Source organism: Heteronotia binoei, chromosome 8 (assembly GCF_032191835.1).
Source record: "Heteronotia binoei isolate CCM8104 ecotype False Entrance Well chromosome 8, APGP_CSIRO_Hbin_v1, whole genome shotgun sequence".
Classification (NCBI taxonomy): domain Eukaryota; kingdom Metazoa; phylum Chordata; class Lepidosauria; order Squamata; family Gekkonidae; genus Heteronotia; species Heteronotia binoei.
The window spans coordinates 86,008,254-86,030,249 of record NC_083230.1 but is presented as its reverse complement, the minus strand read 5'-3'; the positions used below and the strand labels follow the sequence as shown (position 1 = coordinate 86,030,249).

Sequence of the window (21,996 nt, the reverse complement as noted above, 5' to 3'; positions counted from 1 at the left end):
GTAACCTAGCCTGGCATAGGTGAAAGAATGCCAGCCTCATTATATTTTCAGCCTGTGCCTCCATTGAGAGGGAGACATCTAAGACCACACCCAAGCTCTTGTAGGTTGGTGTTGATGTCAAAGGCATGCCACCAAGTGCTGGGAGCTGATCTCCCATACTGGCATCTCCTTGATCAAACCACAGGACCTCTGACTTTGATAGATTTAATTTCTGCTGGCTCTGTTTTAGCCATCTCACCACAGCCTCCAATCCCATGGTCAGTGTATCTGGGGCGGTATCTGGTTGGCCACTCATCAACAGATATGGCTGAGTGTCATTGAGGTAATGTCCCCCTTCAGCTGTGGGCTCCCTGGTTGGAGTACACTCAGGCACCCATTCTTGGGTCCATTCCTCAGAGACAAGCTAGTTCAAAACATTAACCATTTATTTACAAGGAGACAACTCCAACAAGCAACAGCTTCAGCAGCATACAAAACTGAAAACTGAAACTAGAGCTTCACCCAACACAATCAAACTATGCCACATATAAATATTAGAGGAGAAGCAGACTGTTCCATTACATATATACAATAAATATACCACAATGGGTATATTGATGACAACCCAGCCCAGAACTCTTTGCCAGCTGGGTAAGGGGGTGTATGTAGATGTTAAAGCAACAATGCAGAGAGGACTGTTCCCACATATTACCCTTTGTCCCTGACCTTGGAGAAATAAGACCAACCATTTCAAGACTGTCCCATGCACTCCTATATACTCTCAAGCTGTCAGTCCACGGCAGAAGCTCACTCAGGATCAGACGGCTCTGGTGGTGACCTTTTCTCTCTTTTTTTTGTTTGAAGAGAAGCCAGATTTGTAGAGAGGGGATTGACACTGTCAGTCATAAAACAATGTCCTGCCTTTTCAGGACTGGGCCATAAACAAATTGATTTGCTTGCCTTTGAGTCAGTCATAAAGCTGCTTCTGCCCCCTCCTGGCTGATTTCTCATAAATTGGGAATGAGACACCTGAAATGGTTGGTGAGGTGACAAAGCTGTAGATATTGTTTCTTTGTCTGAGGACTTTGAAAACTCCACGTTGCAGGACGGGACTGTAGAAAATATTTCTTCTTTCACAGTTCTGGCAACAGCTCTCATACTTATTGCATGTTGCAGAAGAACTTTAGTAAAGGCTCAGGAGGAAACTATCTTTTCAGCGGAAGAAGCCATCTTTGAATTGGGTCAGATCTAAAGTAGAAAGCCTAGCTGTTGTCAAACACAGAAAAACTAGGGATGCCAACTCTGATTGGGACCTGGGGATCCCCCAGAATTATAGCTAATCTCCAGATTACAGAGATCAGTTCCCCTAGAAAAAAATGGATGCTTTGGAGGGTAGACTTTATGGCATTGTACCCCACCAAGATCTCTGTCTTCCCCAGACTCCATTCCCAAATTTCTAGGATGGGGGTGGCCAAACTTGCTTAACAAAAGAGCCACATAGAGTAAAGTCTGATGTTTGAGAGCTGCAATACATGAATGTCAAATGTTTGAGAGAAGGAAAGGAGGGACGGAAGCAACTTTAATTTTAAATGCTTTCTCCAAGCTCCTGGCTGGGAAAGTGATTTAAAGAGGCAAATGCCTTCTTTAAGCTGGCCAACAGGGTGGTGGGGGCTTTGAGAGCCACACAGTATGTGTGAGACACATGTGGCGCCTGAGCCACAGTTTGGCCACTCCTGCTCTAGGAGTTTCCCAACCTGGATCTGGCAGCCCCCACCCCTACCCCCCACCAATGGCCAACAGGGACCTGGCAACGCTAAGACCCACAATATTTTTCATGAAGCAGAAGTGTTCACAAGTTGCACATAGATCTCAGAGAAGCTATTTACCTTCCTGTCATCTAAACTTCTGTCTATGAGTCATTTTATTTCCTGTGCAACTACTGACTAGCATTGTTGGTAAAATATATTCCGTTGTCAGTGCTAGAAATGACTGTGTTACAGCACTTGTGACAAATTTTTTAAGCCTGAGTGACACCAGCTGGTGTAGTTTATTGCTTTTTGTCGAAATATCACATCGCATTTGATAAGCAAAGTGGGCCAGATATATAGAGAAAGATTTATTGGGCATTAAAAAAATGTTTTGGGGAAATTTTGAGGTTAGCTGTTAGGGAATGTTTTAGAGCCTCCAGAGCTGTTAAATCAAAGAAAGTGGCTGCTGAATGAAGTTGTGTAATTGCTCTCCCTAGAGATTTGTCAAGGCTACGATTAGATGCACATCGTCTACCCAGGAAAGTTGGAGGAGGAGGAAATCAGTCATGCTTTAAAGCAGGAAGAGGAGATTAAATTATTTACTATTGGCGTATCCCTGCTTAAATAATTTTGGTAAATGCTTTCTATCTCTTTTTCTCTGTGGCACTAGAGAGTGAGAGGAGAGGGGTCCCATTCCATTTCCTTCCATTGGACCTTTGCAAACTGAAATAAAACAAGGCGCATCTGAAAGGCTGGGAGAATGAAGTCTGGATTGATGTGACCTTTATTGTTTTAACAGCATCTTTCAGCACAATTACAGTGTTGCAGGGCTGCAGAGAACAGAGCTGGAGTATAAAACAACATAAATAAACAGAAGAGGAACGGTGGAGATCAGCAGAGAACTGTTGGAATCAGGCAGCAAAGGATGGAGGAAGGGTCCTGATTGGTCAAAGCTTTTATGATTCAGCCACCATGGCTGCGAATTCTGGAGGAGACAGAGAGAGAAAGAGAGAAATGAGGTGGAAGGTCAGTTGAAAAGAGGAGGAAGTGCCCCATGGGAAGCTGTGAGAACAGGATCGCTCTCCCGGTTTGCTCATTTAACTTCATTTCTCGTCCACTTTTCTCACTGAGACTTAAGGCAGATTACAAAATTTTAGAGCAATGTAATCAAAATTGCCAGCCCCCAGGTGGGAACAGGGGATTCCCTAATTTGGTGGGCTCCAATCCACCACCAGCCAGCTGGCTGGTGGGCGAAACCCTAGTATTTTAGGCAAAACTGTATTATAACTGTTGTATATGTGGCTGGAATTGTACGTATTATATAGAGTTCTTGCCTGGCTCATTGGAGCCTGTAGGACTGAGCTTGGGGACCCAGGAACAACAGGCAGTAGGATCCAAATTCTTGCTGCCCTGCTCCACTCACAAGCCCCCTGCTGGTTTGAATGGTCCAATAGCATGCTAGCGCGGGAACTTTGTGTGTATACATAGTTGGCCCTGTTGGCCCAGTCCTCAGTCTTTTGAGGCAGCCTTATACTATGCTGTATTCAATAAAAGAGCTATGATCACTACCACCTTGCCTCTTCATTGCATAGAACCCACTATATTATAATAACAATAGCATTTTGCCCAAAATACCAGAGCATCACCATGCAACATCCCCAGCATGATGACATCGCTTCCATGTGATGTCATCAAATCAGGAACATAATGCATGGCAATGTCACCCCCCCCTCCCGCACTCCCAGAAAGCTCCCTCCCACCTCCTGCCAGGAAGTGAAGAGGACCAAGAATCATAGATTTGGAAGGGACCTACAGGGTCATCTAGTCCAACCCTCTGCACAATGCAGGAAATTCGCAAATACTTTCCCTCCACCCCCACATACATCCCCATTGACTCCTGCTCCATGCCCAGATTTTGGCAGAAACCTTGCTGAGAAGGAAGAAAGAGGGGCCGGGTGGGTGCTCTGGGCCCTCCCACAAAAACCTGTACCGAGAGGTGGATCCCTATAGAGGCCCTCCCTGGTCCCCTGCTTGTGTCAGGCTCTAATAAGGTGCATCAGTCAGTCCACTGGGCCTGGTGGATGCCAGGCTTGACCCTGTGAGGGGCTGAGAAGGAAGGGGCATAGTGTTGCTTCCGCTACCACTACTCTGACAGGAATTGTGACTGTTCATGGTGCTAGTTGTTTAAATCTGTTTTCCCAGTACCAAGCTTGAACTCCCCAACAGGGCACCTACCATCAACACCAATTTTGCCATCTCCATCTTTATCTCCAGCAGCCAAGAGTGTCTTGGTTTCTTTATCAGACAAGTCCCTGCCTTCAGGCAGAAAACCTTTCAATATAAACCTACAGATGAGGGGGGGAAAGAAGGGAAAGTAAGAAACTGATCCAGGAAAACTCATATTGAATTAGACAGTTTTATTTATTTATTGCATGTTTATATTTAGAAAGTGCTTTTTCATCTAAAAAGTTTGCAAACTGGATTACAAGAGAATGAAAGCATCACAAAACAGCCTAGAAAAACATTGCATATTAAAATTAGGTATGCACAAGTCCCTGCTGGTTTGGCTGATATCTTGCTCAGCAGGATAATATGGTGAGGTGTTTGGATAGTAGCTGAATGAATTTGGGTGTGTTTGTTTACATGATTATACTGTTTTCTTGCACAATTGCAATGCTTTTTCCAAAAAGCTTCCCCTTCCACTAATGTGATGCCACCTCCAGTTTTAAAAGACACATGGTTAAAAGGGGGAAGAAATCACTTTTGAGACTTTTTAAACTGAGACTTACTACTAGAGTCTCCATGTGCCTTTATTGTATGCCCATGAACCCAGCTAATCTTGCAACCATTTCTTGAAAAGATGCCACTGACTGTGCAGGAGCAAAAGGTAGATAATAAAATCTAGTCAATATTAGCCATGGTGACAGAACCTGGAACATCTCTCCTGCTGATCTCAAATGCTGGGAGGGGAATGTTGGGATATTCATTTAAAATTCAGAGGTGTGGAATGACAATAAATGGAGACGAGGCTTAAACTTATCAAAAGAAATAAAGTTTACTAGAAAAACATCAGGAAATGATACTTGGGATAAAAAGAAATACAACTTAGCTTACTAGCATGGCTAACTATGTCTGATCTCTACATGGCTATGGTTTATGAGTCTTTGTTTGCTGGCTTCTTGTTCCCAGAAAGCATTTGGGGCAGGAAGACAGGCCATTGAGCTTGCATACAAGATCAAAGCTTTTCACACCTTGTGTGCTTTCTGATCAATACATTGTTTACATGTTTCCCTAAGACTCTTTCCTAATTGGGTTTAAGCTACAATACATCATTTCCTCTTTCAGGTAAACAAACATTAACTCTATAATGGCTGGAATGTAAATAAAACTTGTATTCCAACAAAGGTTTATACAGGAGAAGGTGCACCCAGAAATATCTCAAGCCCAAGTCATATAGGCCTTGAATTTATCCTGAGAATAAAGGATAAATTGGTAATTGGAACTGCTTATACAGGATTGATATCATTTGCTTTGAGTAATTAGCAATCCCATGTAAAACACAAGAGGCAAAATTAAGAGGTTGCCAGACTCTTAGTAACCAAGAACAGCTGTCAGATCAACTGGAGTGGACTGAGCAGTTAAAATGGCCCAACTGCAAGTTGGGCCATTCCGTTCAGACTTGGCCAGAGATACCAACAATGGGTGCTGTCTCAGCCATTGTCTCTTCCTTCACTTCCATTGGCACTGTTGGCCAGGTCTGAGTAGAGTGCCACCTGCAGTGCCAGCAGAGCTATTGAAGCTTGGTTCTGCTTGCTCCAGGATGCCAGTGGCCTGCCAGGGCAGTAGCCTACCAAGAACTTTCCCTGTAAGTCAAATGGCCAGTCTATCCCTGAGATCAACCCTAGTGGATGGAATGTTCTCTGGGCCATAACTGCCATCTTAGTATCGAAAAGCTGTGCTGTATGCAGGAATGCCCCCCAAACCTGCAAATGTTCTCTTTGAGGTGGAGTGTGACCCCTCCCCCCAGTAAAAGCCAGCAATCTCACTACAGAACTACTCAGGGGTTGTTTTGTAGAAAAATAGGTAGTGGAGCTCATTAGCATATACGTTCCCCAATGTTCCCTCTAAGCTACAGAGTCTTGTGAGCAAAAATTCTGCTTTGTGAGCTATTGACATTAAAGTTGTGAGCTACTGCATAAATCACTTTGCTCTGGGGCCATTTTTCCTGAGCTTAGACAAAAATGTATGAGCTGGAGGCTAAAAATCTGTGAGCTAGCTCATGCTAACTCTGTTTAGAGGGAACACTGGCTTTCCCACCCCTCACCCCCCAGCCAAAAGCAAGATGCAAGAAAGGAGAGCCCTTCGCAGCTTAAGCAGGCTTCACTTGCCTGGGGCTCTCCTGGGTCACCCCCCCAGTCAAAAGACCAGCAAGCCACCAGCCTCCCAAAATCACATAAGAAGTAGAGAAAGGGTGGCGCTGAATTCTCCAGGGGTTAATGCGGGCTGCTGGGGGCATGGTAAAGCCCCTGGTGGCTGGCTGGCTGCCTACTCTCCTAATCCAGGGATTGTTATGCAGCTGCACCTACTATTCAATGGACAAGGTAGGTGGGAAGGGAGAGGGGGAACTGTCACTCCTGTGAGCTCCTGCTGAATCTGAGGCCTGGAACTACCTATTTCCTTCTTGTCTGGATTGAGATTTCTATTTATTCACCTTCATCCAGTCATTACTAAGCTTAAACACAGAGACAGACTGACCAGAAGCATATGGTCCAGTCCTGTTTTGTAGGAGTGACCTTAGTAAAGTCATTTGGAGAGGGGGAAGGGAAACTGTCACATGGAGCTGCTTCAGGTAGAAAAAAGTCTCACTAGGGAAAGCTCAATTTCAGATGCTTTGGCAGTTATTTTGAGCAATGCTACAGATTCCTTCCACCCGCTCTCTTTTGAGAATTCTCTGCTTTGAAGCGCTCTCTTCACATGTACAGCTAACACAGGCAGTGCTGTCAACCTGGTGGGGGGCAGAGGTCAATGGGCTGCACAAAGATACTCCTTGAATTATCTTTTTAAAAAAAGATTTTTAACTATCAAGCCCTTTTACTGACAAAGATTCAGGGGAATGAAACATCCAAGCATCATTCTACTCAATTCTTGCTAAGAGAATGTGGCTACTTTAAAATATCTTTCTTAAAATTAAATCTCATCATGGACTGCAATCCTAAAAACACTTTCCCAGGAGTAAGATGTGAGAAGGATTCTGATTAAGATTTGTCTTATTGTGCCATTCTAAGCAGAGTTATGCTTTTCTTACTCCAATGAAATAAGGCTTAAAATTATGTAACTTGGTTTATGATGGCACTGTACATAACTTCAGACAGACTGTCACAAGACTCCAGTTTATTTAAACAGGCTTTTTGCTGGTAGGCTTTTGCAATTGACTTAGGATGACCCTTCCTCAGTGTCAGCTTAAGCTCCTTCACCACAAAATTAGTAGCTGTAGGACTGAGTACAAGCCATGGCAAATTTTCACCAAATATTACTTGCAGTTGAACTCTCCAATGGAAATGTAAAACAAATATAAAGTCAGATTTATTAATATGTGGAGCATTGTGTAAATGGTTTCTCTTCCATCTACAGGCCATTTAATGGAACACTCATCATACAATGGTAACTTAGAACCTATTTGGCTAGCAGGTTAGAGATAACTGTTGCTGTGTATAGGATCAGGCTCTGTTGCATATTACTACAATCTACTTTTCAGCTCACATTAGTAGAATGCTGATTTTGCTTACTTTAATTCATCTTCTTCAATAAAGCCACTTCGATCTTTGTCCAGAATGTGGAAAACTTTGTGTACATCTTCTTTGCTCTTCTTTTTCATCCCCACCATTTCGAAAAACTTCTTGTGGTTAAAAGAGTCAGCAGCTACAAGAAGAATGGAGCAAGGAGATCACTGGTGAGACTAGTTAGTTACCCAGGAATGTTAGCAATTAGGTGGCTTCTACTTTCAACAAGTAGAAGCCCAAAGACTGCTTTGCCCATCAGCTGTTAATTACTTAGGACTACAACATCAGGAATGGCCTGAATATATGGATGAACTATCATTTATTTAGAGCCAGCATTTTGTAGTGGTTAAAAGTGGCAGACTGGAAAATCAAATTTGATTCCCCACTCTTCAACATGAAGCCTACTAGGTGATCTTGGGCCAATCACAGTTCTCTCGGAAGTGTCTCAGCCCCACCTACTTCACAATATGCCTGTTGCGGGGAGGGGAAAGAAATGAGATTGTAAACCACTTTGAGACTTCTTAGGGAAGAGAACAGCAGGTTATAGGAACCTTCTCTTCTTCATCATAGATTAATACTGGGGATAAATTTCAGATCAAGGACAATGCTTTCAGGGAACTCTCTTTACATATTCAGCCACAAGTGATCATGAGTATAGTAATCAACTGTAATCAAATGTAGCAGTAAAGTGGAATTGTTACTGTAGCAAAACTGAATTGTTTTATAAAGGGTCTAGGGCAGTAGTGAATGGCACTGTTTACTGTATGCATCTTCTCATTGCATTGTTTTCTAATGTCTGTAATATTGTGACTGCATTGTTTTATGTCATGTCTTATACTGTTTTTAGTCTATTGTTTTCTGTGCTTGTAGCTCAATTTCATTTCATAATTGATTGTATAACTTACATTATTCATATTGCATTGTATTTAAAATTTGTAATCCACCTCAAACCTCAGTGAGAAAAGTGGAATATAAACAAATAAATATTAAATATTATTCACATGTATGAACCAATTCATAGATGTTCATTCCCCCATCCCTCCCTACTGATGGCAGAACAATTAAATCTTGCAGAGCCTACATGTGAAGGAAGTACAGGGGGATCTTTAGGGTCTTTCAGATAGGCTGGGGAAGAAATTGACAAATACAATATTCTTTTAGAATGGACAAACTTTTAAGATATGAGAAAGAAGAAAGATGCAGCTGAAGACCAGAAAGATAAAGGCTTATAAACTTGCCTGATTTCTTGTGGTCACAGTAGACTAAGGGCCAAGCTGACATGATGGTGTCCATAGTCATAGAATCAAAGAGTTGGAAGGGCCCTCCAGGGTCATCTAGTCTAACCCTCTGCACAACGCAGGAAATTCACAAATACACCCACCTACCCCCAGTGATGCCTGCTCTATGCCCAGAAGATGGCAGAAATCCCTGGCCAAACTGGCCTGGAGAAAAATTGCTGACTGACCCCAAAGTAGCAATCAGCATTTCCCTGGGCATGTAAGAAAGGGCCACAAGAACTAAGCACTGATGTAATCCTTCCCGCCCTCCTTCTCATGATCTGCCTAATAGACAGAATCAGCATTGCTGTCAGATGGCCATCTAGCCCCTTTGTAAAAACCTCCAAAGGAGAGCACACCACCTCCCAAGTAAGCTCATTCCACTGAAGAACCACCCTGTCAGGAAGTTCGTCCTAATGTTTAGCTGGAAACTTTTTTGATTTTAATTTGGTTTAATGTTGGTCTGACCTTCTGGGGCAGCAGAAAACAACTCTGCACCATCCTCTATATGGCAGCCCTTCAAGTACATGATGATTGTGATCGTATCTCAGTAGTCTCCTCTCCAGGCTAAACATGCCCAGCTCCTTCAACCTTCCTTGTAGGACTTGCTCTGATTTTGCACTATGCTTGTTCTGGGTGGAGAGCCCTATTGCTACCAGGGCTTCTCTCCATTTTTGCACAAGTTGCCCCGGAGCTGCTAATTGGTGCGCCGCTATTCTGCAGCAAGCAAGATCCTCTGACAAATGGTTTCCACTTGCTGCAGAATAGTGATGCACCAACTTGTGTGAAAACGGAGAGAAGCCCCAGTAGCAAAAGGGCTCTCCACCTGGAACAAGCGTAATGTAAAATCGGCCTTGGTCTCCAGATCCCTCACCATCTTTGTTGCCCTCCTCTGGACACATTCCAGCTTGTCTATATCCTTCTTAAATTGTGGTACCCAAAACTGAACACAATATTTTAGGCGAGGTCTTACCAGAGCAGAGTCAAGCAATACTATCACTTTGCTTGATCACACTATACTTCTGTTGATACAGCCCCAAATTTTTAGCTACTGCATCACACTGCTGACTCATGTTCAGTGTGTGGTCCACTTAAACCCCTAGATCCTTTTCGTACATACTATCCATGGATTTTCCCACTTTAAAAATTTTAAAGAGATTTTTAAAAGTACTGTTAGGGTCTGATCCTGATTGGACCCACAGAGAAATAACAATATAACAAAAGGGACCACAGTGAAATAGTATGATATAAGAGTACAATGAACACTGTGCAAAAGACTAACAATGCATATATTATAAGTGTTTAACCACCATATTTACCAATTACATTCAAACTGGCACACTATACAATACACAATCAGTTCCAACAATCAATATACATTGTTATAGGTATATTGTTCCACATTTTACATTGATATTCTCAATAATAAATCTGAAAAAGTCCTGCAAAGCTCCAAAAACCACAATTGTATATATTAAAAAGGGTGCATTCGGACACATTAAATAACACACTTTACAACTGGATTTTTACTGTGTAAGAATGGTAAAATCCATTTGCAACCAGTTTCCATGTGAATGCACCCAAAGACCCCACTGGGTAAATGTATCCCACAGTATAAGTATGCAAAGTCTCTTATTTCAGAGTTCCAGGAAGAGTCCAGGCAGCCAATCCACTATTCCAGAGTATCAGTGAGTTTCCTTGACCTTTGTCAGAACCACAACAAATGGAACCAAAGCCTACATTTATTAAGAATAACAACATAAGACATTTCATCCTGAACATAATGAACATGGTGGATAGACAAGGATGTCTTCGCCTGCTGTACTGTGGACGCAGTCAGGATTGTGCTCTCACAGTATTTTGAAATCACTTAAAAATGGTGGAAGTGTCCGAAGGTCAGACCTGTGGGCACCACCATGTCTAGTTTGGCCCCAAGTATTGACCAGATATTCCATCAAAAACCATATTGTTAACTGGTAGGCAACTGATCCCCATCTCTCACTCATGGGGTCCTCTGTTCAAGCCATGGATCTGCCCCCTGTGAGGCTTAGTAGTCTGCACTTGCTGCCAAATGAGGTGGGAATAAGATGATAGAATTCTGAGGTGATGGAATGGACTGTATCATTTCACCCTTCTAGAGGGGATGCTATCTTGAAGTACCAAGTTCTCTGTACCACCTCACTGAGAGTGTTTATTGCTCGGTCTGCTCTATGTTGCATTAGCTTTCTACTTACAGATTTTTGTTATCTCCAATTTGTAATCTGATGTGAGGCTGTCCAGCATGTAGTGGTTAAAATGTTGGACTAGGATCTGGAAGACTCATGTTTGAATCCCACTCATGCCATGGAAGCTTATTGGGTGACCTTGGGTCACTTGCACTCTTAGCCTAACCAAACTGACAGGATTGTTGTGAGGATAAAAGGAGAGGTGAACTATGTAAACTGCTTTGGGCCCTCACTGCTGACAGGATATAAATAATACACTACATACATAAATAATAATATAATATAATATAAATATAAATAATACACTACATAAATAATACACTACATAAATTCTGTCATCTGAGGAGGTTATCAATTCATTCTGCCACATGTGTAACCCAGACCTGGCCAATATAGGAATGTATAAACAGGGGTCCTAGTAAAAATATCTGTGGAGTTAATTACAAGACTGTAAGGCAAGAAAGGTGTATGCAGAGTATTAAGAGAAAGAAGCATTTAATGACGTCTTCATGAGTGAAATTCCCCCTCCTCTTTTAGGCACACATTGCCTGCTAGGAGCTGAATCCCACCTGTTTGGCTACCACCAGTGGACTTTCCTCGGGGACCAGCCTAACAATTTCAACTACTAATCAGCCACTGGAGATTACTGCTGCTATCCATGGACTTTGGTACTGTCGGAACAGGGACACTTTGTCCTCAGAGCAAGTAAAACCTAAATGGACAAAGATTAAGAGTGGTGGAGAAGCTTTCAAAAACCCTTTTTAAAAAAAAGGAAAACCACTTTTCAGAACTTTTAGAAGGTTTTACCAAAAGAAAAGCACTTTAATTTCCTTAAACATGATTTAAATGAACAAAGGTCTTTGTGATTGCTTGATACAAGTGTTTAACCAATTGGAACATTTTAAGCTTCAGAAAAATGTATGCTCATTTAAGAAAAAAAATCAAGAATGTAGGGGGAGGAAGGCATCTTATTTCAGGAGAAAATGACAAAATGCTAGCGATGGGGAAGTGACTTTTATTCCCTTCCCCAGCTCATGGTGCGCAACCCAATCCTATGTATTCAAAAGTCTCCCATGGGGCTTCCTGTTATGCCCAGCTGGCTCAACCCATCGACATACACTAGACAACTGCATGGCATGCCAAAATATTCCTGAACATGTCCCAGGATTACTGCCTGTGCTTGTGGAGATGGAGATGACAAGTAGAAGTAGTTTAGCAGCTTATCGGCTGGGTGATATCCCCACACCACCCTATCCCTAAATCCCAGAGAACACAAGACTGAGAATGTTCTGATCTCTATCAGCCAACCAGGGCATATGCATAAGTTGTAAAGAGGAGAAGATGTGACAGTCATTAACAGTAATTATTAAAACCTATCATGATCGGCTCAGCATATGAAAAGGCACCAAATGGTGGTAGATTGAAGCAAAGCTTTATAATTTGCTCACAACACCAAGAGAACTTGGATCATTTCCAGGAAGCACACACTGGGCTACTTTCTCAATTGTGACCTTCTAATATTATCTACTCTGTGCCCCCAAAGGAGTAGGGTAAACTAGAAAATGACTAAGGGTAAAGGTAATAAAGAGCACCAGAATTCACAACAAAGTGTTTGTCATGAGCCCTGATGAGGGGGAGCTGGAAGGGTTAACAGACCTGGAAGAGTTGCCAGCCAGTTCCTCAGCTGAACAAATAGCAGCTGGCCCATCAATCACTCTCCAGGCACCAGTGTCAGCTGTTGATGATCAATCTCCTCCAAGCTCTCCTCCTTCCATCTCAAGAGTTCAAAGCAGGCTCCAGAAAGAACTTTCAGAGCAAAGACATGAGGCACGCCGATGCTTCAGATCTCTAAGCCCTGAGTTCTAGCAGAGTCACTGCCACCCAGGGAGCAAGCTGATTGAGGCTCCTATATAGCTCCCACTCAGGACCTGGTAACCTTGTGGAAGCAGCAAGTCTATTCTCTGGCTTGCCTCCACGGTCCTTCCTGATCCTGACCTGCTTGATTTTCTTGGCACCCTGACCTTTTGGCTTTTGGACATTGACTTCTGATTCCGGTTTGTGATTCTGCATTGGTGACTTGGCTCCTGCTTGACTTCCTGGACTTTGACCTTGGACTGGCTTTGGACTCCTGCCTGCCTCCACCCTGAGAACGTGGCGGATTGCTTCCAACTACACACTCACTCCACAAGATGGATGAGGAGGCAAGCGGAGGCTCTGGGCAGCTAGCAGCCTTGCTCACTCAAGTACAGCACCTCACTCAAATGGTGGCTCACCTGCAACAGCAGCAGCAAGTCACTGTCGCTGCCTCACCTAAGTGCCCAGTGCTTCCCCCAGAGAAGTTCGCTGGGAAAGTGGAGGAGTTTCCTGCATTCCTGGCACAGTGCAAACTGTATATTGAATTACGTGCCAGAGACTTCCTCAATGACAAGACCAAGGTATGCTTCATTGTCAGCCTCTTAAAGGGGCAGGCAGCTAAATGGGCTACCCCCTTGCTTATAGCCCCATCACCCCTGCTGACTGACTACCAGGGCTTTCTGGACCATATGGCGGTGGCTTTTGCTAACCCCCAGCAAGCAGCCACCACCAATCAGAAGATTCAGACCCTGAAGCAGGGTAGAGACTCGGTTTCCCAGTACTCCACCGAGTTCAAGCTTCTGGTCCAAGACCTGGCCTGGAATGAGGCTGCCCTCATGGACCAGTATACGGAGGGGCTGGCTGTCAAAGTCCTTGATGAGTTGGCACGAGTAGACCAATTGGCCACGTTGCAAGGCCTAATCACACTGTGTCTCCGCATCAATGGCCGCCTGGAAAGCCGCCAACAAGCGCGAAGCAGTGCCCATCCCTTTCAGCTGCCACCACCGCCAGTAAAAGACCAGTCCCAAGTCTGAGTGGACCCCCCGACTTCGGGCACCTAGCCGTGTCCCCTGAACCCTACATTACTGGCCAGGGCCCGTTCCTCATACTGGTCACACTCGGCTTGCTGGATGGGCGCTGGCTGTTCGTCTACACCATGGTTGACTCCGGGGCCACCCGTTGCTTCATCGATGTGGCCTTTGTGAAACAACACCAGATCCCGGTGCAGGACAAAGACACCCCAACCCTGGTTGAAGCCATCGACGGGCACCTCCTCTGCTCCGGTTCGGTGACCCAGGAGACCCGCCCGGTCACGCTCCTCATCTAACACCATCATGAGCAAGTACAATTCGATGTTGCTCGCATGCCCCATTTTCCTCTCATTCTGGGACTCTCCTGGCTTTTAAAGCACAACCCCCTCGTGGACTGGGCACAGGGAAAGTTGAGCTTCAAGGACCCTTGTCCTCAACAGGCTCGGTCGGCCACCCTGGCTGCTGGTCCTCTACTTCCCCTGGCCTACACAGACTTTGCTGATGTCTTTGAGTAAAAGGGGGCCAATCAGCTCCACCTGCACCGGCCTTATGACTGTGCTATCAATTTGGTACCAGGGCACCCCTGTCCATGGGGCGGCTCTACCCCATGTCCGAACAGGAGCTAGCAGCCCTGTGGGACTTCCTTGCCAAAAACCTGAAGCGGGGTTTCATCTGGCCATCCATGTCCCCGCTGTCCACCCCTATTCTCTTTGTCAAGAAAAAAGGTGGCAAGCTCCGGTCCTGCAAAGACTACCGGGCCCTGAACAAAATCGCCATCCGAGACTGCTACACATTGCCACTGATCCCAGAACTACTGGATTGCCTTAAGGGGGCCCAGGTCTATACCTAACTGGACCTCCGGGGCGCATACAACTTGGTGCGGATCTGCGCAGGAGATGAATGGAAGATGACTTTTGGGACCCGCTATGGCCAGTACGAGTATCTCGTGATGCCCTTCGGCCTGACCAACGCCCCCGCCATCTTCCAAAGGCTGATGAACGACATCTTTCGTGACCTGCTCGACCGCTTTGTGATCATTTATTTAGATGACATTTTAATTTATTCCCAAAGCCCTGCCCAGCATGTAGGGCATGTCCGCCAGGTCCTGCAATGCCTGCGCGAGCATGGTCTCTACGCCAAGCTAGAGAGGTGTGCCTTCAACTTAACAGCAGTCGAGTTCCTTGGCCACATTGGCTCACCCCATGGGACTAAGATGGACCCGGACAAAGTCAAGGTGGTCCTGAACTGGCAGACGCCACAGAACCGCAAGGATGTACAGTGGTTCCTTGGCTTTTCCAATTATTACCGCCAGTTCATCCCTGCCTATGCTGACATAACCACGCCTCTGACCCAGTGGCCCAAAGAGCCATTTCATTGGACTCCAGAGGCAGACCATGCCTTCACCCCCCTGAAAACCTGCTTCACCACCGAGCCCGCTCCTGCGTTACCCAGACTCGCAGCTGCCGTTCACGGTAGAGATCGACGCCTCCAGTGTGGCCCTTGGCGCAGTGCTATCCCAGCAGGAGGAACCCCCCCCCCGCCGCTCCAACCCTGCGCATACTACTTGCAGCAGCTGACACTCACAGAGCACTACACCATCTGGGAGCAGGAACTCCTGGCCATCATGACTGCCTTTGAAGTTTGGAGGCATCACCTTGAAGGGGCCCACCACCCCATCCAGATCCTGACTGACCACCGGAACCTGGAGCATCTGCAGACTGCTCGACACCTCACCCAGCATCAGATCCGGTGGTCCTTCCTTTCCCTGGTTTTACTTCTGGATCACCTACATCCCGCAGAACCAGAAAGCGGACGCCCTCTCCCGAAAACTGAAGTACGCTGCACCTCTAACAGAGGAGATATCAACTGGGCTCATCTTTTCACCCTCGGTCTTCGCTGCCACCAAGACTCACCTGACCTTGGCTGCAGGCATCCAGTCCAGCCAGGGCCAAGACCCCTGGGCTCAGCAACACCTCCTGGAAGTGCAAGACGGCCCGGCAAGGGACCTCTCTACCCACCAAGGTCTCCTCCTGCACTGTGGGCGCCTATACATGCCTCCGAGGCCCCTCCAGGCTTACGTGCTCCGCCTGACCCACAACTCCCCTCCTGCGGGGCACTTCGGCCAACACAAGACCCTGCATCTGCTCACGTGGGAGTTCTGGTGGCCTTGTGTCCATGCTGACGCGGCCCGCTGTGTCGGTTCCTGTGAGGTTTGCCGGCAGGTCAAGGATGTACCGGCCAAGCCCCCAGGGCTTTTGCATCCCCTACCCATGCCTGCAGGACCCTGGGACACCATCTCCCTGGACTTTATCACTGAGCTCCCCAGGTCCAAGGGGCACACTTGCAACCTGGTGATGGTGGACGTCTTCATCAAGATGGCTCACTTTGTTCCATGTCCCAAGCCGCCCATGGCTTCTGAAACAGCCCAGCTCTACCTCCAGCACGTCTTTCACCTGCACGGGCTCCTGGCACACTTGATCTCACACTGAGGACCTCAGTTCACCTCCCAATTCTGGCAAACCCTGCACTCCAGCTTAGGCACCCAGGTGCATTTGTCCTCAGCTTACCATCCCCAAACAGATGGGCAGACCAAACACATTGTTCCACGCTGGAACAATACCTGCGTTGTTACATCAGCTACCAGCAGAATGACTGGGATGCCTTGCTACCCCTGGCCGAGTTTGCCTACAACAATGCTGTACATGCATCCACGCAACAGACCCCATTTGCAGCCACCTATGAGTACCACCCTCGCTTCTTCCCTGCAGTCCTGCCCCCCACAGCTGTCCCTGCTGCTGATGCACACCTGCAGGAACTCCAGGCTCTCCAGGACTTGCTCCGAGAGCAGCTCCAACAGGCTAAGGAGGTCTGCAAGACAGCTGCTGACCGAAAGCGACAGGTGGGGCCCTCACTGAAGCCTGGGGACCATGTCTGGCTCTCCACCCGTTACCTGCACTGGCCTGGCTAGTCTCGCAAGCTGGACCCTCACTTTGTGGGGCCTTACCTGATCACAGACCAAATCAACCCCATCGCTTTCTGGCTACAGCTTCCGGCCACCCTCCCCATCCACCCGGTCTTCCACCGGTCCCTCCTTGTTCCTGCTACACCACTGGACCCCATCCGACCAGCGCCTCCAGCGCCGCCTCCACCTGTCCTGGTCGATGAGGAGGAGGAATACGAGGTCCACCAGCTCCTGGACTCCCGAATCCACCGCGGGGACCTCCAGCACCTCGTAGACTGGGAAGGCTATGACCCCAAGGACCGTTCATGGGAACATGCGAACAACTTACACACCCCTGACCTCGTGCAGCAGTTCCACACGGCCTACCCTGACTGGCCTGGTCTGTCTGTGGGGGGGGGGCGGATTCTGCGCGGGGGGGGGGGGAATAGTGTCATGAACCCTGATAAGGGGGAGCTGGAAGAGTTAACAGACCTGGAAGAGTTGCCAGCCAGTTCCTCAGCTGAACAAATAGCAGCTGGCCCATCAATCACTCTCCAGGCTGTTGATGATCAATCTCCTCCAAGCTCTCCTCCTCCCATCTCAAGAGTTCAAAGCACTCTGGAAAGAACTTTCAGAGCAAAGACATGAGGCAGGCCAATGCTTCAAATCTCTCAGCCCTGAGTTCTAGCAGAGTCACTGCCACCCAGGCAGCAGGCTGATTGAGGCTCCTATATAGCTCCCACCCAGGACCTCATAACATTGTGGAAGCAACAAGTCTATTCTCTGACTAGCATCCACGCTCCTTCCTGATCCTGACCTGCTTGATTTCCTTGACACCCTGACCTTTTGGCTTTTGGACATTGATTTCTGATTCTGGTTTGTGATTCTGCATTGGTGACTTGGCTCCTGCTTGACTTCCTGGACTTTGACCTTGGACTGGCTTTAGACTCCAGCCTGCCTGCACCCTGAGAATGTGACAGTGTTCAATAGTGTGTATTTTTAACAATGACTAATTTTCAGTCTGTATCTACATGTATGCCCTGACCCGGATAGCTCAGGCTAGCCCAATCTTGTCAGATCTTGGAAGTTAACCAGGGTCAGTCCTGGATAGTATTTGGGGGACTTCCAAGGAATTCCAGGGTCATGATGTGGAGGCAGGCAATGGCAAACCATCTCTGAATGTCTCTTGTCTTGAAAATCCCACCAAAGGGTTGCCATAAGTCAACTGGGACTTGACAGCGCGCACACACATCTGTAAGTATCTCTTGTTTTTCTCTCCAAGAAGGGACCCAAAGTGGTTTACAACATCATTCTCTGCTCCTCCATATTATCCTCACAACTAGCACCCTCTGAGATAGATCAGGTTGAAGAAGAAGATATTGGATTTATATCCCGCCCTCCACTCCAAATTTCAGCGTCTCAGAGCGGCTCACAATCTCCTTTATCTTCCTCCCCTTGTGAGGTGGATGAGGTGGATGGGGCTGAGAGGGCTCTCACAGCAGCTGCCCTTTCAAGGACAACCTCTGCCAGAGCTATGGCTGACCCAAGGCCATTCCAGCAGGTGCAAGTGGAGGAGTGGGGAATCAAACTCGGTTCTCCAAAGATAAGAGTCCGCACACTTAACCACTATACCAAACTGAGAGAGAGTGACTGACCCAAGGTTGTCCAGTGAGCTTCCATGGTACAGTGGGGATTTGAACCTGGATTTCTCAGATCTTAGTGACCACAACCACAATACAAACACTGGCAGTCTGGCTGGTTGGGTATCCATCTGCCTATCCATGTAGGGCAGTTATCTAGAGACTGCTGTATTGCTGCTCTCTTTTCAGAATCGAGATCGATTAAAAAAAGATGTCTCAGAAGCGTCAAAGTGTCTGAAATTAAAGATTCTTCTGCCAATGGCTTTGAATCCAGGAGAGACACTAGGGAAATCTAACAGAGTGAATGACCTCCAGGAAGTGCCCTGATTAGTTAGGGCTGAATGAATGCCTTGCTTCTTTCTTTATTTGGGCAGCAGCCTCCCTCCAGCCCTGCATCCAACTCCAGAGAGAATCAATGAATGAAAGATGGAGGAGAGGGGTAGGGGAATCAATCAGTTCCTCTTTGCCAGTGCTGTTAGCTGGAGAAAAGAAAAGCCAAGGATTACAGCAATTAAGGAGGTTGCTTTTTTCTCCCCCCTCTTCCATTCTTGGGGCTGCTTGTCTGTGACTTTCTTTCAGAGTTTACCCCTTCAGGTGGCATTTAGCAAGGTCATCCCCATTAGCAGGTTTCAAGAGGTGGGGAGGACATTTGGTACATGGCCGCTGGTGGAACTACAAACATTCTAGAAATCAAGTTGCCTAGAAAAGGGAGATACTGGGACAATGCAGTTGTTTTGGGTGGGGTGATTGGGTGACGCTTCCTTGGAGTTTAAGAAGGCACCTGGACTTGATTCTGCTCTCTGCTTCTGGCACAATAAGACTGGGGGGGGGGGGCATGCAGGCTAATCTGGGGGGATGGGTGAGGATGCCTTGGAGAAGGGGATGGAATCTATTTCAGTTTAAAGCAATACATTATTGAAGGGAAGATTTCGTGAAAAAGTGAGGGATAGGAATGGGGGGGGGGGCGTGCTATGCTACATTCTGGAGTTATGTGTGTTGAGAGCAGTTGTCCGATCCCGCGCCTAATCCCATCTGTCCCCACTCTGAATTCTCTCTTGGCCCTGGCTGTGTGTTCAAAAGAAGGAAGCCCTGTAGGTAAAGTTTGGACCCCTGCTGGCCTCGGCATCTTCTCCAGTAGCCCAGTTAATTAAAGCCCGCAGTTGTTTTTTTTTAATTTAAAAAAAACCCTAACACCTGAAATGCACAAGCACCCCCAAAAGCGCAAATGAGCGTGAGTTCTTGGAAAGAGGTGGAATTATTGGTGGGAAGGAATAGAGCAAGCGATGTTGCTAAAAATCAGGGGCTGAAAGGCAACGCCAGAAGCGGCGCTTACTTGGGGCTCCCTCCGCCGTCCTTCGGGCTGTCAAAACGAGAAACTTCTCCGCTAGCTGCGGGACAGAGCCTGCCTGCAGTGGCTCCGTCGTCCTCTGTGGTGAAATTAATGGGGCGTCTCATTTCTCTGTATTGTCCAAAGGAAGTTGTGGCAGAGGAGGAGGACAGCTCCCTACCGCTTTAGCTCCGGTCCGGCTTCTCCCACCTCGCTCCCCTTCCTTCTAGCTCGGGCAAAGCCCCCCACCCGGGGCAAAAACGAAGGGGGTTCCGCCGCGGCTCACCTGCAAAGGCTCCCACCGCCTTCTTGATATCGTCCGCTTTGAGCACGTCAGTCATCGCCATCCTTGCAACTGTGGGAAGAAAAGAGAGAGAGGGAGAGAGAGAGAGAGGCAAAGTGCAGCAAAAAAAGAAAATTAAGAAGAAGGAGGCGGGAGGGGGAGAAAAAGTGCCCTTATCATTTCTGCTCATATGACCAAAGCTGCAGTGCCGGGCGGGGATGGCACACCGGGATAGGGCTGGAGCGTTGCCAGCCACAAGCAGTTAGACGCGCAAGTGCCACCGAACCTCACACTACCGTCCCTTGCTCTCTCGCTCTGTCTCGCTCGCTCTCCCAAGCTGGCCGGCGCATCGCTTTGCAGACAACCAGAGCCGTTTGGGGTCAGGGTTGGGGCAAGAGCTGTTTGGGCGCTGGGTTGCAGCAGACAACCCTTGGCTAAACGCAGGGCGGCGGGGGTGGGAAAGTGGTTGGTACGGAGGGGGTCAAGCCAAGGTCACGCTGGTGGGCTGGGGCCGGGGGCAAAGGAGGACGGGCCTCCGGAGATTTAGTTATTCAGCGTTCCTAGCGCGCCTGCTAATCCCCCCAGGCTTCGCCAAAGCTCTGGCCGAGGGACGCGGATTTCTTCCCATTTTATTTTCTCAACTACTCTGTAAGGCAGAGCTGGCTCAAGGTCAAGCGGGGAGCGCCATGTCGGAGGGAACCCAAGCCTTTTCACCTCAAAATCCAATGCTTCAGCGGCTCACAGGAGCGCTGGTTCCTTTGTGGGGAGGTGCATGCTGCTTTGGGTGCCCCTGAATGCCAAAGGCCTCTTTTCCTGCATACCGAAATGTCAACGGGCCCTGTGCCCAACCCGATCATCTTGGCTAGTATTCACCCTTGGAGAGGTCTTTTTAAAAAAACAAATCCAAGTGCAACACATATAATGGAGCCATGAGAGCCGGTGTAGTGTAGTGGTTAGTGTTGGATTAGGATTTGGGAGACCCCTGGTTAGCTCTGCACTGGGCCATGGAAGATTGCTGGGTGACTTTAGACGGGTCACCCTCACTCCCCGTAACCTTTCTCACAGGCTATGGAGGAGAGGAGAATAATGTGAACTGCTTTGGGTCTTAACCGGGGGGGGGGGGGGGGGTGGGGTTGGAAGTGAGGTCTAAATTATCTAAATAGATAAACTCAGCTCCAAATTGCTGCCATTCTGGAGATTAAACTGCAGTCTTTGCCTACCTACTTGGGGGAGTAAACATCACAGAACGCATGGAGGTTGCTTCTGCGCATAGGTTGAATACTAAAGAAGATGGGCCAAAGGACTAGTTAGCATAGCATCCTGCTTTTAACGGGCCAACTAAACACTCCCAGGAAGCCCCCTACCACACAATATTCAGAGTCATTTACCTCAGCTAATAGACACTCTGACACCCCTTCCTCCTCTATTCCAAACTACATTTTGTAGCAAGGAGGAACACCATGTGTTAATTCTGCATTGGATGAAGCAATACTTTCTCATCTCCCCTGAATGTACTGACAATCAGTTGCAAGTTCTACATTATTACAGAGGGAGAAAAGAAATCTTGGTCCACTTCTTCATGCCATTCATAGTTTTATAAATCTCAGTTGCATAATCTTTGTTCATTCTCAGCTACATAATCTTTCTTCCCAGAGAAGCCCCAAATGTCTTTTCCTCTCCTTGCAGCAAAGGTGCAGAAAAGGATAACCAAGGCTTTAATCATTTCGCTTACTCTTTCTTGGCAGGTTTTCCAGCTCTGTGATATCCTTTTTTTGAAGTGGGATGAGCAAAAACCCATACAGTATTCCAAATGGGGCCAAACTATTTAGATTTATACAAAGGCATTTTGATACTGGCCATGTTATTCTTATTTTGTATAATTTCTAACAGAATTTGCCTTGTCACTGCTAC

The 21,996-nt window shown here is 47.0% G+C and overlaps 1 protein-coding gene across 1 annotated transcript; it reads right to left on the bottom strand.

Moving 5' to 3' along the window:
- Positions 1-2,493: 2,493 nt before the first annotated feature.
- On the bottom strand, positions 2,494-20,347 carry PVALB (parvalbumin). The gene is made up of 4 exons (XM_060244592.1): positions 20,089-20,347; positions 7,514-7,646; positions 3,963-4,072; positions 2,494-2,712 (listed from the first exon to the last, which is right to left on the bottom strand). Exons 1-4 carry the CDS (start codon positions 20,273-20,275, stop codon positions 2,684-2,686), a joined length of 459 nt encoding a protein of 152 aa, XP_060100575.1. The 5' UTR covers positions 20,276-20,347; the 3' UTR covers positions 2,494-2,683.
- Positions 20,348-21,996: the final 1,649 nt, after the last annotated feature.

What these genes read in the sequence shown, in the direction of transcription:
- PVALB (XM_060244592.1), bottom strand. Translation starts at nt 20,275, where the DNA reads ATGAGCAGAAATGATAAGGGCACTTTTTCTCCCCCTCCCGCCTCCTTC. An exon ending in ATTGAAGAAGATGAATTAAA is followed by an intron (nt 4,073 to 7,513) that starts GTAAGCAAAATC and finishes CCTCATCTGTAG; the next exon opens with GTTTATATTGAAAGGTTTTC. An exon ending in TGGCAAAATTGGTGTTGATG is followed by an intron (nt 2,713 to 3,962) that starts GTAGGTGCCCTG and finishes TGTCTCCTCCAG; the next exon opens with AATTCGCAGCCATGGTGGCT.